This window comes from Pristis pectinata, chromosome 15, assembly GCF_009764475.1.
Source record: "Pristis pectinata isolate sPriPec2 chromosome 15, sPriPec2.1.pri, whole genome shotgun sequence".
In the NCBI taxonomy this organism is placed as follows: Eukaryota; Metazoa; Chordata; class Chondrichthyes; order Rhinopristiformes; family Pristidae; genus Pristis; species Pristis pectinata.
This window is the reverse complement of record NC_067419.1, coordinates 9,904,191-9,923,024: the sequence shown is the minus strand read 5'-3', so window position 1 is coordinate 9,923,024 and position 18,834 is coordinate 9,904,191. Positions and strand designations below refer to the sequence as shown.

Here is an 18,834-nt window from a genome sequence, read left to right as displayed (position 1 = left end):
AAGTTTCAGATCGGTAAACTATTCTAGCTACGTGGACCTGGCTTTGCCAAGGTCAACCGGGATTTCTGAGTTTTGAGCAACCCTACCAGTGGCTTGTAAAGGAACCATCACAGGAATGTTGCCTGGACTGGAGGGCTTGAGTTATGTGAAGAGATTGTACAGGCTGGGACTCTTTTCCCTGGAGTGAAGGATGCTGGGGGGGGGGGGGGGGGGGGGGGGGGGGGGAGGGGGGCGTGACCTGACTGAGGTTCAGAAAATTATGAGAGACAAAAGATAGGGTAGGTAGCCACAGTCTTTTTCCCAGGGTAGGGGAGTCTAAAACTAGAGAGCATAGCTGCAAGGTGAGAGGGGAAAGATTTAAAGGGGACCTGAGGGGCAAGTTTTTCCACACGTGGTGGGTATATGGAACGAGCTGCCAGAGGAAGTGGTAGAGGCAGGTACAGTTACAATGTTGAATAAACATTTGGACAAGGTCATGGATTGAGAAGGCTTCAAGGGATATAGGCCAAATGCAGGCAAGTAGGATTAGCATAGACAGGCATCTTGGTCAGCATGGATTAGTTGGTGCAACCCCATGAGTTGATGAGGTCCAAATAATGTTGAATGCATTTCCTCCTGGCCTCAATGCACTTGAACTAACTCAATGTAACTGCACTGTGTAATGAATTGACCTATATGATCGGTACACAAGACAAGTTTTTCACTGTACCTCGGTACAAGTGATAATAATAAACCAATACCAATACCACTGTCAGCTCTGGGAATATCAGGCACACACATCTCTGATGACCCTCAGGCCTCGGACTGTGCTGAAATTGTGAGGTTTCTTACACAGCTCACCTGGCTGAATCCAACAGTTCTCGGATCTGTCTGTTCCAGCACACCAATGGATCACAGCGAAGGGAATGACGCCCTTTCAAGTTCTCCCTTCTACCTTCCAGTTTAGAACGGGGCCAGATCTCCCTGGGCCCAGTCCCTCGCACGGAGTCAAAGCCCAGGGGTCTGCACACCTGCCTTTGCCTGGGTTGGAAGTGGAAGGCTGACCTCCCTGACTCTCTGTGCTCTGAAGTCAGTGTGGAGCTCTCAGCAAAGGCTGGGCTTCAGGCAGCAGAGACCCTGTACTCCCACCCCAGCAGCCTTCCCCTTGTGTCAAAACTCCGAGACGTGAACAGATTTTAAGTCCCTTCATCATTCAGAGACATTTAAAAACTAACATGAAAGCTATTACACAGGGGCAGGCTATCTGTCTCCTCAAACATGCTCCACCATTCAATATTAAATGAAGCAAAAAAAATTAAAATAACTCTCTGAATAGAAAATACGACAGCACTGAGATAACTAAAAACATTAAACCAACATAAAATCACACAAAAACTTAACTCCCCTTTTGCCTCCTAATCTACAGTGCATGAATAACCCAGTGAGGCCAGTAGGCTCCACAAGCCAAAAGGTGAAGGATCTGTGACGTTATCTGGATGCTGGGGGTTCCCAGCAAGTTTAGGCTCCAGCCCTGGACTCCAAGCAGGTTCCAGTCTCAGGGCGGAGACTGAGACCACATGTGGAAGTCCGAGACGCCCCAGTGGCTGAAAGAGGAACCACTGATCGGAACCACTGACTCCAACCCAGCAGGATCTACCCCATCGTTTCAATCGGACGCTGAGAGGGAGATTTGAACATCGATTACTTACTATTTATAACTGTGGCAATAGCAGAACTCTTATGCATCCAATAAAGAAAATTATATTCATTTACGTATCTCTAGACAGACAGAGTTTTGGAAATTAAAAACATCTTATTGGATCCAATTTCAAGACATTGCACTTGGAGGGACTTTGATGGGGGGAGCAGGAAGAGTTGCCAATACCAATTGATATGATAAATAGAGATCCACATGAGAGGAAGCAGGCCTGGTAATCCAGCCAAGATAAGCCAACTTGTTAATTGATAATAGAATTAATAGTCTCCGAGAGAACAATGGCTGCTTTGTTTGCAGATCTGAATCAGATGTTCAAGTTATTTTCTGCAGTAGCAATCAGCCAAAAGGAGTTAACGGGAGCCAAGAGAGAGAGACAATGCTATTGGGCTGGGCAAATAATCCTGCTGTTTTTTGGGTCTTCAATTAGGTTTAGGTGTATGTTATGAAATTGGGGAAAGGTGCTCTTTGAGGCCATCTCCGGTGTGAAGATCCAGGTTGCTAGTTACTCCTAAACAGCCAAAAGCAAAATACCACAGTCACTGATAATGTGAAGTACAAACTGAAACTGCTGGAAATGTTCCGCATGTCAGGAGGCATCTGCGGATCAAGAAAACAGAGTCGACATTTCAGGTCAATGACCATTTACCAGAACCAACATGTTAATTCTGTGTTTTTCTCTCTCCACAGAAGCTGTCCATCCTACTGAGCATTTCCGGCATTCTCTAATTTTATTGAAGAGACAGCCTCTTGGACGGTCAATCTGCCCTGTTAGTGGTACTTTCATAAAATAAGGTGTGACCAACACTGTGGCTCAGTGCTGGCTCTCTTGCCCCTGAATCAGGAGGTAACGGGCTCAAGTCTCACTCCAGAAAATTCATCACAGAAGTCCAGGCTGCTGACTGGGTGTAGATCTGGGGGAGTGCTGCTCTGCTGGGGTTCCTGCTTTCAGATGAGCCTCAGGTGGACGGTGAGTCTAGCCACACTGTCACCAGAGAACTCCATCAGTGGTCTGCTTTACCTATCACTCAACAACTTCATCTGGTCACGTATTGTACCACTGCTTGAGGAAGCGTCACACTTCATTAACTGTGAAGTGATTCAGAATGGGAAAGGTGCTATAACAATGCAATTTCTAAGACGTAGGTGTTGGAGTAGGTCATTTAATCCCTCAAGCCTGCTCCTCCATTTGATGAAATCATGGCTGATCTCTCTCAAACACCATATCCATATCTCTTGACTCCTCTAATATCCAGAAATCTATCAATCTGTTTTGGATGAACTCAACGACCGAGCCTCTGCGGCCCAGGATTCTAAAGGTTCACCAGCTCTGTGAGAAGTAATCTCTCCTCATCTCAGCCTTAACCAGTTTACCCCTTATGCTGAGATGGTGATCCCTCGTCCCACAGTTCTCAGTCAGGGAACTGCACGAGCCCTTTGAGGAATCTTGTCCATTTAATTGAAGCCATCTCTCACAAACTCATCCAACCTCTCCTCACGTGACAGACGCCCAGCTGCAGGCCCCAGTCTGGTGAATCTTGCTTGCACTCCCTCAGCAGCAAGAATATTTTGTTTTAAGGTAAAAAGACCAAAATCGTACACAGCTGTCCGGGTGTGTGATCTCATCAAGGTCCGATGTAATCTCAGTGAAACATCTTCACTTTTGTACTCAAATCCTCATAAATTTGGTACTGACTCATTTTTATCACTGCAATCAATTAAAAACCAGAATAATCTGGCAATAATATTGAAATGGGTGAATGCCAACAATTCCCACATTACCTAATATCAATTGAGAATTTTGAGCAGCACAAACTGTTCTGTTTTACCTCTTCCAGTCCGTTACACTGTGCTCTCCACAATGAGGAAGGGCAATCCAATTCCACAACGACACTTAATACACTTGCCTCAGTGCCGAGGCAAGTGTGTTAAGCGGACAGTGCATAGCCGGGAAATGTATACCACTTGAGTGCTTGCCACTGCAAACAATTCTGTACATGAAGCCCAAGATGCTCTGAGCTCCTGGTCACGTCCCAGAGATGTGTTGACAAGTGTGCAGCACACAGAGGAATGTTGTGGGCCCTGCTCACAGCCTCAGAGTCACACAGCATGGAAACAGGCCCTACAATCCACTTGAGTCCGTTTCGATCATCAAGCACTAATCCTACAGTGATCCCATTTTATCTTCCCCACATTCCCCACAACTTCCCACCCCCCTCCCTCCAGATTCTACCATATATTTTACACACCAGGGGCAACTTACAGCAGACAATTAACCCACCAACCTGCACGCCTTTGGGATATGGGAGGAAACTGGAGCACCCGGAGGAAACCCACGCGGTCACAGGGAGAACATGTAAACAGACAGCATCAGAAGCCAGGATTGAACCCGAGCGGCTGACTCACATCTCCAGGTCATTGGCGCTGTGGGGCAGCTGCTCTACCAGCTGTGCCAAGCCCCACCTGGACGTGCTCATTCTCTGCCCAGCGCACCTCTTGGCACTTGGACCACAGTTTCTCAGGGGCACTCTGTGCCCTCATGTACCATCCTGGTTTACCAAGCATAGCATTGGACTGAACGACAAGTACTTCCCTGCGCTCCTCACCTGTCCTGTCGCCATCACACAGCAACACTCTGACCCCACCTCATTTCCCCAATTCTCAAAGTGCCCAAATCTCAGGCCACCAACCTCCAAACAATGGTGCCATGAATGACCCCACCATTCAAAAATGTTCTTGATTCCACCCCCCTTCCCTAACCACCTCACCCTCACCACCCCCTGAACAACACCAGTCTCAGAAGCCACTGTCTGCTCTATAAAGACTTATGCTACCAGCTGGCAAGATGAACCTCAATGTATCTCATCTATTTTGCAGTCAAAGTCACGGTGGAGAAAGCACATTCGGTTCACTGAAGACAAAGAGTCAGAAAGCGCAGAAGTGAAGACAACCAGCAGCCAATCCTCATGCAGGCAGCCAGTACTTAATGCCAGCTACTCCCTCAGCTTCAGTGACCCAGTTCAATCCCGGCTTCCGGCGCTGTCTGTCTGGAGCTTGCATGTTCTCACTGTGATTGTGTGGGTTTCCTCCGGGTGCTCCGGTTTCCTCCCACATCTCAAAGACGTGTGGGCTGAAAGGGCACTGTAAGTTGCCCCAAGTGCAGACGGGTTAAGCTCTGGGGGAGTAGAGGTGAATGTGGGGAGAATAAAGTGGGATTAGTGTAAGTGGGTGCTTGATGGTCAGCATGGACTCAGTGGGCTGAAGGGCCTGTTACACACAGTATGACTCGATGATAATTTTCTCTTCTTTCTTCTTGAACACTTACCCCAAGCCAGAGCTAATTATTTATGTGAAATGGTGGGTCAGGTCTGAACAAAACTCACGCTTGTACATATGAGAGCAGACTAAAACATCCAAAGACACTTCGTGGGAGAGTTACCGGGCAAGAATTGAGATGAAGCGGGAAACTTAAGGTCAGAAGCCCCCAACCCTTGTCAAAGCGACGGGCTGCAAGGGGCGTTTTAGAGGAGGAAGGGAGGTAAAGAGTTTAAGGGAAGAGATTCCAGAGTGCTGGAGCTTTGGATATCAAAACAGATTAAAGAGACGTTGGAATGAGAAAGAGAGCACAGAACTTCTGAAGTATTGAAAGGATGGAGGAGATACATAAACCCACATATATTTTTACAATTACAAGTGATTGAATGCAAATGTTGCTATTTACAAATCCAAGCTCGCAGAGGTAAAAGAGAACAAACATGAGACAACATTCATACAGTATTTAACCAGAAGTGGTGAGGAAGTAGTGGCCTGTGTTGTGTTGTCACCCCTACCTCGGCAAGACAATGAAAACAATGCAGTTGTTTTAACAGGATTTCACTGGTCCCAGAAGGTACGTGCAGGCACAGCAACAGATTCAGAGCGAAGGTAGCTCCTGTGTCCTTTTCTGGTCGAAGTGTGCACTCTACTGGCCAAACCAAGAGCTAGCCCAAGATAGCAAAAAAAATGAAACATACTATACACACAGGCATGTAAACAGTACCGAATTATGGCTCACTCTCATTAACCTGCTGACCACAGCTTCCCCTCCCGTCTGCTGAGATTGTTCATTATCTACAGGTGTCATTTCCTCTTCTTCACTTCTGTCATCACCATCTTTCTTTACAATGGAACAACCCTTGACAACTTTCTTCTTTCATACCACTACCCCAATGTTAACATCTACTTTCTCAAATCCCTCCATTGCCTCACCCACTCTACCTCTGCAATCTTTTGTTGACTATAACTCCTCCAATTCTGGCCTGCTGCTTCTCAGCACTCCATCACAGCCTCAGCTGCACCTGAAGCTCTGAATTTATTTTCCAAACCTCTCCACTTCTCCCTTCTCCTTTAAAATACATCTTCAAGCCTACCTCTCTGGCCATATTTTTGGCTATTTGCTTTTTTTTAAACACCTCATGTGGCTAACTCAAGTTTCTGGGATGTTCTTCTAAGTTAAAAGCTTAATTATAATTTGTTGTTAGGGTTGTGGTCTACTATGGAGGCAAAACTGTGCCAAATTAAAGATGAACAATTATATAAAGTTTTGATTTGAACCCTTGCTTCTCTTGCTTTTTAATGATAAATGGAGAGAGGGCTAACTGTTGGAAGAATAATTCCAATAATCACAGTAATTACTTAGCTCATTACAGTAGTGTAGTGGTTAGCATAACACTTTACAGCGCCAGCGACCCGGGTTAATTCCGGCTGCTGTCTGTAAGGAGTTTGTACGTTCTCCCCGTGTCTGCGTAGGTTTCCTCCGGGTGCTCCAGTTTCCTCCCACATTCCAAAGATGTACGGGTTAGGAGTTCGAGTTGAGGTCCTCGAGTTGAGGTTCTAAATTGGAGAAAAGCCAATTTTGTGGAAATGAGAAAGGATCTAGGAAGAGTGGATTGGGATAAATTGTTTACTGGCAAGGATGTGTTCAGTAAGTGGAAGGCCTTCAAAGGCGAAATTTTGAGAGTGCAGAGTTTGCATGTTCCTGCCAGGATTAAAGGCAAAGTTAACAGGCATAGGGAACCTTGGTTTTCAAGGGATATTGGCGATCTGGTTAAGAAAAAGAGAGAGGTGTATAGCAGGTATAGGCAACTAGGAACAAATGAGGTACTTGTAATAAAATACTAAAGAAGGAAATCAGGAAGGCAAAACGAAGACATGAGGTTGCTCTGGCAGATAACGTGAAGGTAAACCCGAAGGGTTTCTACAAGTATATTAAGAGTAAAAGGATAGTAAGGGACAAAATTGGTCCCCTAGAAGATCAGAGTGGTGGGCTATGTGTGCAGCCTCAGGAGATGGGGGAGACCTTAAACAGTTTTTTTGCATCAGTATTTACTCAGGAAACTGACATGGGGAAATGGAAGGAAGGGAAACAATGGAACATATAGAGATTAAAGAGGAGGAGCTGCTTGCTGCCTTACAGCGAATAAAGGTAGATAAATCCCCTGGGCCTGACATGATATTTCCTCGGACCTTGAGAGACGCTAGTGTAGAAATTGCAGGAGCCCCGGCAGATATATTTAAAATGTCCTTAGCCACGGGTGCAGTGCCGGAGGACTGGAGGGTAGCTCATGTTGTTCTGTTGTTTAAAAAAGGGTCTAAAAGTAAACCAAGTAATTACAGGCATCAGGAGTAGGTAAATTATTGGAAGGTGTTCTGAGAGATCAGGTATACAAGAATTTGGACAGCCAAGGGCTGATTAAGGATAGTCAGCATGGCTTTGTGTGTGGTAGATCGTGTTAAACGAATCTTTTAGAGTTTTTCGAGGAGGTTACCAAGAAAATAGATGAAGGAAAGGCTGTGGATGTTGTCTGCATGGACTTTAGTAAGGCCTTTGACAAGGGCCCACATGGGAGGTTAGTTCAGAAGGTTCAGACACTGGGTATCCATGGAGAGGTTGTAAACTGGATTCGAAATTGGCTGTGTGGGAGAAGACAGAGAGTGGTAGTGGATGATTGTTTCTCAGACTGGAGGCCTGTCACTAGTGGTGTGCCTCAGGGATCTGTGCTGGGGCCATTGTTGTTTGTTGTCTATATCAATGATCTAGATGATAATGTGGTAAATTGGATCAGCAAGTTTGCTGATGACACTAAGATTGGAGGCGTTGTGGACAGCGAGGAAGGCTTTCAAAGCTTGCAGAGGGATCTGGACCAACTGGAAGAATGGGCCAGAAAATGGCAGATGGAATTTAATGCAGACAAGTGTGAGGTGTTGCATTTTGGAAGGACAAATCAAGGTAGGACATACACAGTAAATGGTAGGGCACTGAGGAGTGCAGAGGAACAAAGGGATCTGCGAGTTCAGATACATAATTCCCTGAAAGTGGCGTCACAGGTAGACAGGGTTGTAAAGAAGGCTTTTGGCATCCTGGCATTCATAAATCAAAGTATTGAGTATAGGAGTTGGGATGTTATGGTGAGGTTGTATATGACATTGGTGAGGCCAAATTTGGAGTATTGTGTGCAGTTCTGGTCACCTAACTATAGGAAGGATATCAGTAAGATTGAAAGAGTGCAGAGGAGATTTACTAGAATGTTGCCGGGTCTTCAAGAGTTGAGTTACAGGGAAAGATTGAATGGGTTAGGACTTTATTCCTTGGAGTGCAGAAGAATGAGGGGAGATTTGATAGAGGTTTACAAAATTATGAGGGGTATAGACAGAGTAAATGCGAGTAGGCTCTTGCCACCTAGATTAGGAGAGATAAGTACGAGAGGACCTGGCTTTAGGGTGAAAGGGGAAAGGTTTAGGGGGAACATTAGGGGGAACTTCTTCACTCAGAGAGTGGTGGGTGTGTGGAACGGGCTGCCATCTGACGTGGTAAATGCGGGCTCACTCTTAAGTTTTAAGAATAAATTGGATAGATACATGGATGGGAGAGGTCTGGAGGGTTATGGACTGGGTGCAGGTCAATGAGACTAGTGGAATAAAGTTTTGGCACAGACTAGAGGGGCCGAATAGCCCGTTTTCTGTGCTGTAGTGTTCTATGGCTCTAGGAAGTTGTGGCCATGCTATGTTGGTGCCGGAAGCGTGGTGACACTTGCGGGCTGCCCCTCAGAACACTCTGCACAAAAGATGCATTTCACTGTGTGTTTCGAGGTACATGTGAGTAATAGAGATCTTATCTTATCATTACCCTGCGTTCTAGTCTTATTAGTTCTTTAACAGGACACAAGTGCGGTGGATTTCCTCACCTGTCCACCTCCTCATTTTCCCAATGGGGCATAAAATCCAAGCCTTCGATCACTCTCATCCACCTTGCCTTTTCTTCTGTTGTATGTGGTTATTCTGTACTCCAGTCTTGGGAAGGGTTAATTTTGCATTCACCTATGGTCATGTTTCCAGCATAGTCTGCAGGAATACTAACCAACGCTCCTCCCTCTCTCTAACAACACCTTTTTGTCATTGGGCTCATCTATTTGCTCCACGCTTCAGTGATGACATCATATATAAAATCACAAAATATATCAAAGTTTGCTATTTTGATGCTGTAAAAAAAAGCACTTTGTAATTACAAATTTAAGTGAAATACAAGTAGCTCATATCTATACCAAAAATCCCTCCTTTCCGCATTCATGCCAAAATGACAAACAGCCCAAGTGCATGATGTATGCTGCTGACTTTCAGCAGAAGCAGAAAAGCAAATCAAATTGATATTTTCCAGTTTGTTTAGCAACATCAACATCCTTTCAGTGCATCGCCCTTTAATCAGAATCTTTCTGAGGTGTATTTAGTGCAGAATGTTCAATTTTGGCTGCAATACGTTTTCGATTTAGTGGTCATACAATCGCGCACAAGCCCACTTTATTTTCAGCTGAAACCTCCTGTTGTTACTGGTAAATCATTAAAACAGGAGCAGGGGAAACTGAGCTTTCCTTTCTGTCGGATCAGAGTTTACAGAAGGAAATGATCGCGTGTTCGTGACTGCAACTTATTCGACCTAAGTGGTTACTTTGATACGGCAAGACCTGTAACAAAAACAGTCAGCGTCAGGGGGACCTTTAACCTCCAGTCCTCTCAACGGGAACTTTTCTGGCCTCAAGCTCTGGATGAAAATGCCATTTAAAAGAGGCATGCAAAAATATATCTGGGGGACATCAACTCTGTGGAGTATTTCTTTAAACCTACAGCAAACTTCTTGCAACCTTAGCCCAATCTCTATTAATCTCATTTCGAACATGACACTCATTTTTTAAATTCATGAAAACTAATTCACATTAGTGCTCACAATCTCTGGAGGTTACAACTCTTCATCTAGCAATCCCGACTGGCCTCAGCTGCAACCTTTCCTCAATGAATGGCGTCCTTTTGGATGAAACTGCGCATGGACACAAAATCCTCCATTAAAAAGGAACTTAAAATAATTTTTTTTATATTTGTTTATGTGCCTGATTTAACGTCAATGTGAGATTTCCCACAGCTTGAGAATCACATGAGATACAAAACAAGAGCACAACAAGAGAGAAGAACCAGGTACCCAATTCTACCTCCTGGGTTTCAGGGGTGGCAACGTTGAGCAGCTGCTAACAATTGCACTGGCCTGATGCAGCACCCCATGGGATTTCTACCTTTGCCAGCCTTCAGGGAGAGTGGAGGCTCTAGCCAGATTGGTGGGAGTCGTAAATGAACATGAGGCTGGATGTGCATTTGGCCTCACCTGGTGGTCTCAGGGAAGATGCAGTTTGTTGAGATGGTTCTGGGGCTGTTATACTGCAAATATTACAAAGCCATAAAGGCCACCCAAGCAACAGAAAGCCTCCACGAACTCTGGGAACCGAGGTACTTGGTGAACCAAAAGTTTTCTGAGGAGCAGGTTGGATTATTAGTTGAAATGCTTTCTTTATTAATGGGGTGGCAGTGAGGTCCATTATTGACCCTAAGGTGAGTGAACTCACTGAATAAAATACTGTTTATTGGGTATTCGGAAACCTCTTTTCCAAACACTAAGGTATCCATCAGATCTTCACTTTCACATACTGGTGTATTATACTCAGCCTACACGGTCATAGAACATAGAACATAGAACATTACAGCACAGTACAGGCCCTTCAGCCCACGATGTTGTGCCGACATTTTATATTACTCTAAGATCTATCTAACCTTTCCCTCCCATATATCCTTCCATTTTCATGGTATCAGCATTCTTCAAGCTGCTGACTAGGTAAAGGGTGTGTCACTATTTGGATGCAAAAAATGCCTGATGTCTTTTCCATCTTTGCCCCTAGATGCCCTTTCGAAGAGAGGGGAAAAGAAGTTCTGCTCAAAATTCTGCCCCACACTTCACACTTTGGCACCTATTGGATGCAATTAAAATGGAGTAAAATCATTGAAAGTCTTAACAATCCTGCTCTGTAATAGATGCTCCTGGATGCAAAATTCCATTCTACTGTGGTCGAGAGAGCTTGCACCCGCATCGCTGCCATTTCCCATACCTCTGGTCTCACCCCACCCCTTCCCAGACCCAACAGGGATAGGGTCCCGCTTGTCCTCACATATCATGCTACCCGCCTACATATCCAACACATCATCCTCCGCCACTTCCGCCAGCTCCAATGGGACCCCCCCACCAAGCATAGCTTCCCCTCCCCACCCCTTTCTGCCTTTCACAGAGACTGCTCTCTCTGCAACTCCCTAGTTAACTCCTCCCCTCTCCCACCCATCCCGCGAACTTTCCACTGCCCCCGCCATAGGTGCAACACCCATCCCTACACCACCTCCATCACCTCCATCCAGTGACCCAAACAGTCCTTTCAGGTGAGGCAGAGATTTACCTGAACCTCCCCTAACGTCATCTACTGCATTCAGTGCTCCAAGTGTGGCCTCCTCTACATTGGTGAGACCAAACACAGACTAGATGACCACTTTGTAGAATACCTATGCTCCATCCGTAACTGTGATTTGCAACTCCCCATCGCCAGTCACTGCAACTCCCCCTCGCACTCTGTCACTGACATGTCAGTCCTCAGCCTCCTCCATTGCTGGGAGAAGTCCAAACGCAAACTGGAGGAACAACACATCATTTTCCAACTTGGGACCTTACAGCCTAACGGCATGAACATTGAATTCTCCCACTTAAAGTAACAACCCGCCGCCCCCCCCCCCCCACAACCTTGCCTCTTCTTCCCTTTCCTAGCCTATCTCTCTTTTTTCTCCTCGCCAGTTTTTTTTCTCTCCTTTTCCTCTCCTCCCCATGCCGCCTGCCTCCATACCTTTGACCCATTCCCTGGTGGATCTGCTCTCCCCTCTTCCCTTTATGAGAGAGGTCCATACTGCCAGTGCTACTTCGAGGTAAACAGATTTTAACAGCTAACATTCCACTGTTGCTCGCAGTTATCTGCAGGATACCCGTAATCTAGATAAATAAAATACAGGGCCCATACACAAATGAAAGAAAAATAGTTCTGCTGAAGTTTCCATTGTTTATCCAATGGATAAGCAAACTGGCCTTTGCCTTTCTTGTCATATTATGCAAGAAATATTTGTAACACCATCTCAACTTCCTATTTATCCAACAATTTCTCACAGGATTACTCAGTCAAGCTACTCCAAAGGCCTTGTCCACTATCATTTGTTTAAAATAATATTTTTTATTCAAGCTCAGGGGCAAGAAAGTGGAACTTGTGTGTTCTGGCTGAGTGTGCCAGCTGAGAAGGCGTTTGGCAATACTCAGTCACTTCGAATTCCTCTGCAACAGTGAGAAGAACCACCGTCAAAACTGCTGATTGATCGGAGATCTTCACAATGATTCAAAGTGATTTGTTGCAAAACTTTGTCCCTTGCTGAAGATTAGCAGAGGAATCTTGAATTGGATGTCTTAAACTTTTAAATGAAGTTTCAGGAGTGTTAGAAGTAAAATGGAAAGGGAAATTCAACAAGACCAACGACAGGGAAAATCAGAAAAAGCTGCAGATGCTGGAAATCTAAAACAAAAACAGAAAATGCTGGAACTACGCAGCAGGTCCAGGCAGCAACAGAGTTAATACTTCAGGTTGAATGTCTTTGGCTTGAAATGTTGATTCTATTCCTCTTCCCACAGATGCTGCCTGACCTGCTGAGCATTTCCTGCCTTTGTTTTAGAAGACCAATGATAGGATGGGAGATGAATGCGAGAGAAGGAGAAGTGGATCGGGTGGGGTGGGGGGCGAGTAGAGGCCACAGTGGCACAGCGGGACGAGCTGCTGCCCCACAGCTCCAGCAACACAGGTTCGATCCTGACCTCTGGTGCTGTCTATGTGGAATCTGCACATTCTCCCTGTGACTTGTGTTGGTTTTCCCCAAGTACTCTCGCTTCCTCCCACATCCAAACACCCGTAGGTTGGTTTGTTGGTTGCTGTAAATTGCCCCTACTTTACCATAGACGTGCAACAAAAGAACATAGGGGAGTTGACTGACATGCAAAAAAGAATCGAGTAGGGGAAAAGGACCAAAGAGAAGAAAAACCAGGTTTATTATCACTGACCTATCTGTCGTGAAATGTGTTGCTTTGCGGCAGCAGTACAGCGCAAAAACATAAAGTTACCATAAATTACAAACAACAAATAGTGCAAAAAAAAGGAATAAAGCAGCATTCAGAGATCTGATGGCGGAGGGAAAGAAGCTGTTCCTGAATCGTTGAGTGTGGGTCTTCAGGCTCCTGTGCCTCCTCCCCAATGGTAGTGATGAGAAGGGGGATAGTGTGGCAGTGATTCGATGGGCCAAGTGGCCTCCTTCTATGTCATGAGAAAATATGAAATTCCAAACTTTTGCAGACCTTTATGACTGCAGTATTGGTGTTCATTCCGATCCAAAAGGGCTTGATGTGAGAAGAAACTGAACATAGTGGCTAAAAGAAGCTGGGACAGGGGGATTTGTGTTAAATGAGCTCTTAGTTCAGTAAAGCTTTGGTCAGGTTTTGCTTTCAGCTGAATACCCAGAAAAATGACATTCTTCTAGAAATAGTGCAAACCACTCAGTAACTGATGTTTAGATTTGTATCTGCTGTTGGGACTTAGTATGAAGATTTGACATGAGTACTTTGGGTGGCACAGTGGTGCAGCTAGTAGAGCCACTGCCTCACAGCTCCAGAGACCGAGTTCAATCCCGACCTCCAGTGCTGTCGGTGTGGAGTTTGCATGTTCTTCCTGTGACCCTGCGGGTTTCTCCCGGGTGCTGCGGTTTCCTCTCATATTCCAGAGACATGCAGGTTGGAGGGTTAAACTGCCACTGTAAATTGCTCCTAGTGTGCAGATGAGTGGTGGAATCTTGGGGAGTTGATGGGAATGTGGAGAGAACACAATGAGTTTGGCAAAGGAATAGTGTAAATGAGCTGTCTCATCTACATGAGTGTCTCATGTACATTTCCAATCTCTATCCATGACCAGTCTTGATGGTCAGAGCCTACTCCGTCAGCTGAAGGGCCTGTTGACTCCCTGACTTGTGACAAATCCACTTAGATGAAATCTTTTAAGTTTCCAGTGCGTCAATAAAACCAAATCACAATAATGGATTGCATTATGGTAGGAAATAGTTTCAAATGACAAACCCCAAATGGAAATGTATTGCTGCAACCCATGTTCTGAATTGATAGCTGTGCTTTTCTAAACAGGTCTCCAACCAATTCAGAACAAAAATACAAAAGAGGTGACACTTTTTGACAAGTATAAAGCTTATTGCAGTGGAGGGATGGTAGGACCTAAGATCAGTTTATGGTGGTGGGATCATCTCCTGGGATGTATGGACAATTACCTGACCTCCAACATTTGCTTCTATGATTATTAAGACTCTTCCAATCATAGCCATCAGAACTAACATTTCACGTCATTTTCATAACAGAAAAATCTTTTTTTTCCACAGCCAAGCAGTTTCTACTTCAGAAATATCTTAAAATCTACTTCAAAACAAGATCTTACAATGCAGATGGTGCGCTTCGTTAATTATTTCAGCAGTCTCTCAGAGAGATACTAAATATCCTCCTACCTCTGACGATCAGGTCTGCAGAGGCCGAGGTGCTGTCGACGTTGGTTTGCGCAGTGCAGGTGTACTTCCCAGTGTGCCTCAGCTGTGCGTTTTTGAAGAACAGTTCTCCACCGCCCCCTTCCTGTGGGAATGAACATAAAAACAGGATGGTTCAGCTCCTCTGAGGTTTGGCCTCTCACTCTCTTACAGAATTCATCATACTTCTTCTCCTGCACCCCATGGTACCTGACAGGTGAAGTGGAAGACTGATTGAAATTGGCATTTCAGGGAAAAACTTGGTAAGCAACTGAAATGCACTCAAATAAAAAAAGACAGTGCGGGAGAAATTCAGCAGGTTAGTCAGCATCTGTGGGAAGAGAAACAGAGTTGATGATTCAGGTCGAAGACCCTTCGTCAGAACTGGGAAGGAGAGAAGACAAGTTGGTTCAAAGTTGTAAAGAGGGGTGGGTGGAGAGCACAAAGGTGAGAGAGCAAGTCCAGGGTTGTTGTGTCTGCAGAGGCCGTCCGATCAATGGGCAATTGGGGGCAGTTAGAGAAAGAAAACATGAACAAAATGTGATGAGGTGCGGGTGGTTAAAGAGTGCAAACACATACGATGGAATATAAAAGTTGTAAGCTATTAACTACTCCCATTAATCCATTGACCAGATGACCTCAACAACTTAAACCCCCCGGCCTCTCCCTATCAGATATTCCTTGTCCTATCCATCCCTCCCTCACCTTCTCTGCAACTGTTCTCTCCCTTTCCCAATCCAGATGAAGGGTCTCCGACCCGAAGCGTGAACTGACCTGCTGAGTGTGTCCAGCATTTTCTGCTTCAATTTCAGATTTCCAGCATCTGCAATTTTTTTGATTTTCATGAAATGCACTCAATTTGTGTTCAACGGCAGCCAAACAATAGGAATTTATTCCAAAGACATGCACAAGGTTAGTTTCCTTTTGTAATCCAATGCATTACTTAAGGAGATAAGAAGCATATGTCAAAGCATTAAAACACCTTGCTGACACTGTATGAATGCACACACTGATTCCAACTCTAGTATGATTCTCACAAAGTCAGATATGATAGAAGGGCATGTAACTCAGTGCCCTGGTCCACCACAATAACCTTCCCTGTTTCCGCGTACCTTCAGATGAGAACAGTTCAACGATCTTACAATTATGTTATGGTTGGTTATCAATCAAGCTGGGGTGGGCCTTGGCAAGCTATGGCTGATGAAAGAGGCCCTTCATAAGCCAAATGCACAGCAATATGCTGTTGAAAGGGGAGGGAGAATAAAAAGTGACAGAAATCTAATAGTTCACACGTAGGGCAGGCATGGTAGTGTAGCGGTTAGCATAACGCTTTACAGTGCCAGCAACCCAGCTTCAATTCGGGCTGCTGTCTGTAAGGAGTTTGTGCGTTCTCCCCGTTGTGTCTGTGTGGGTTTCCTCCGGGTGCTCCGGTTTCCTTCCACATTCCAAAGCCGAGCGGTTAGGAAGTTGTGGGCATGCTATGTTGGCGCCAGAAGCGTGGCGACACTTGCAGGCTGTCCTCAGAACACTCTACGCAAAAAAGATGCATTTCACTGTGTGTTTCGATATATGTGTGAATAATCAAGATCTTATCTGGATGGACAGGATGTGTTACAATTCTCGAAAGATGTAACAATGATGTGAAGTTCCTTCATCACCTAGTCTGTCTGGTGATCTTGTGCTGCTGAGCTTGTCCAGGCAACCAGCAGTGAAAACTTCTCAGTATTCTGTCCGCTGACTGGAAGGGGAGGAAGGGGTAGGCTTCAAAGACTACATCCTCATGCCACTTGTGCCTCTCATAATGTGTCTTTCAAATCAGGGTAACACCAACTACAGATTGTATTTCTGATGCATCTTCAACATGACAGCAGCATCGTCAAACAAAGAATTAGGGGGAAACTGGGAACATCTGGGAATACTCAGCAGGTCAGGCAGCATCTGTTGGGACAGAACCAGGGTTAACGTTTCAGGTCAAGGATCCTTCATCAGAAATACAAAGGGGAGAAAACAACTTATCCCAGACAAGTCCATTGATTCCCACAGCTACCTCAATCACAGCTCCTCCGATCCTGCTTCCTGTAAGAACTTTGTTCCATTCTCCTGGTTTCTCCTTCCAGGCTGGATCTGCTCCGAATCCAAGACTTTCCGCATCAGTCTCTTCAAAAGGTCTTCCTCTCTGCTTAACCATGGCTTTCCCTCGGCCACAGTCCATAGGACTCTCCACTATTTCCTATCCTTCTGTTCTTATTCCCTCTCCTAGAGTTATACAGCACGGAAACAGGCCCTTCAGCCCAACTCATCCATGCCAAACAACTGGCCTTCATGAGCTAATCCCATTGGCCTTAGTTTGGCCCATATACCTCTACACCTTTCCTATGCATGTACCTGTCCAAATGTCTTTTAAATGTAATTACACCCACTTCCGCTGGCAGCTTGTTCCACATACCCACCGCCCTCTGTGTGAAAAAGTTGCCCCTCAGGTCCCGTTTAAATCTTTCCCCTCTCCTCCCAGCCGGGGCTGTCTCTCCTCTTGGATGTTGCTTAACCTGCTGAGTGCTTCCAGCACCTTCCTCCCCGCCAGCCTCCACATACAACACATTGTCTTCCCCACGGTTCCACCTCCAGATCTTCCCCTCCCCTTTCAGCACTGCTAAGGGGCCATTCCCTCCACGACTCTCCAACTCACTCTACCACCCCCACCAATCACTTCTCTCCTCACATCACCTTCCCATGCAACTGTACAAGATGCAAAAGCTGCCCTTTCACCTCTTCCCTTCCCAACATTCAGAGGCACAAACATTCCTTCCAGGTGAATCACATTTTATATACGAACATGAGAAATAGGAGTAGGAGTCGGCCATCTGGGCCGTCGAGCCTGCTCCGCCATTCAGTAAGATCATAGCTGATCTGGCCATGGACTCAGTCCACCTATCTGCCCTTTTCCCATAACCCTTAATTGCCCTACCATGCAAAAATCTATCTGTGTCTTAAATATATTTAATGATGTAGCCTCCACTGCTTCCCTGGGGACAGAATTCCACAAATTCACTACTCTCTGGGAAAAGTAGTTCCTCCTCATCTCCGTCCTAAATCTATTCCCCCGAATCTTGAGGCTATGTCCCCTAAGTCTAGTCTCACCTATGTGGAAATAACCTTCTTGCCTCTATCTTATCTATTCCTTTCATAATTTTATATAAGATCCCCTCTCAATCTTCTGAATTCCAGAGAGTATAGCCCCAGGTGACTCAATCTCTCCTCACAGGCTAAACCCCTCATCTCCGGAATCATCCTGGTGAACCTCCTCTGCACCGCCTCCAAAGCCAGTATACCTTTCCTCAAGAAAGGAGATTGGAACTGCACGCAGTACTCCAGGTGTGGCCTCATCAGTACCCTGTACATTTGCAGCATTACCTCCCTGCTCTTAAATTCAATCCCTCTAGCACTGAAGGCCAACATTCCATTTGCCTTCTCGATAACCTGTTGCACCTGCAAACCATTTTCCAATTTAGTGTATTGCATTCATGATGTGGTCTCCTCTGCATTGCAGGGAACAAACACAGAATTGGTAACCACTGCACAACTCCTCCATTCACTCTGCAAGGGTGGCTCTGAGTTTGTCCATCCCACTCCCACTCTGACCTTTCTGTCTTTGCAATACTAACCAGCATAAACTTGAGGAATAGCACCTCATCTTCTGGCTGGGTGTGTTGCAGTCCTTGTGACTCGATATCAAATTTATCAATTTTAGATAACCACCCCTCTCCCTCTCTCTCCACAGATCTGGCTGTACACTGACATTTCAACCTGCTTCCTTCTCTCTCCTCTGAACCGCTGGTTTTGAAAGTAATTGTTACCGTGACAACTAGGATGTTAGAATACAAGATGCTAGGGTAAGAGAGGAAGTTTATAGAAACAAGTCCAAGACAGTGTGCAGTGAGGATGGCAAGAGGGACAGGCAGGTGAGAAGTCAGGATAATGTGCTGAACAATAGAAGTACAACAAATCAGGATGTTAGGATACAGGATGAGGTATATAGAAACATGTCTAAGATAGTGTGTAGTGAGGATGGTAAGGAGGATAGACAGGTGAAAAGTCAGGATAATTTGCTGAACGATAGTACAACAAAATCAATAGCAGATACT

General features: G+C 45.4%; 1 protein-coding gene across 1 annotated transcript in view; it reads right to left on the bottom strand.

Moving 5' to 3' along the window:
- The window catches only part of LOC127578251 (contactin-1-like), a 659,394-nt gene that overhangs the window by 257,587 nt on the left and 382,973 nt on the right, over window positions 1-18,834 (bottom strand). The window contains 1 exon segment of the mRNA XM_052030032.1: window positions 14,678-14,798. Within this exon segment, the coding sequence (XP_051885992.1) occupies window positions 14,678-14,798 (121 nt within the window).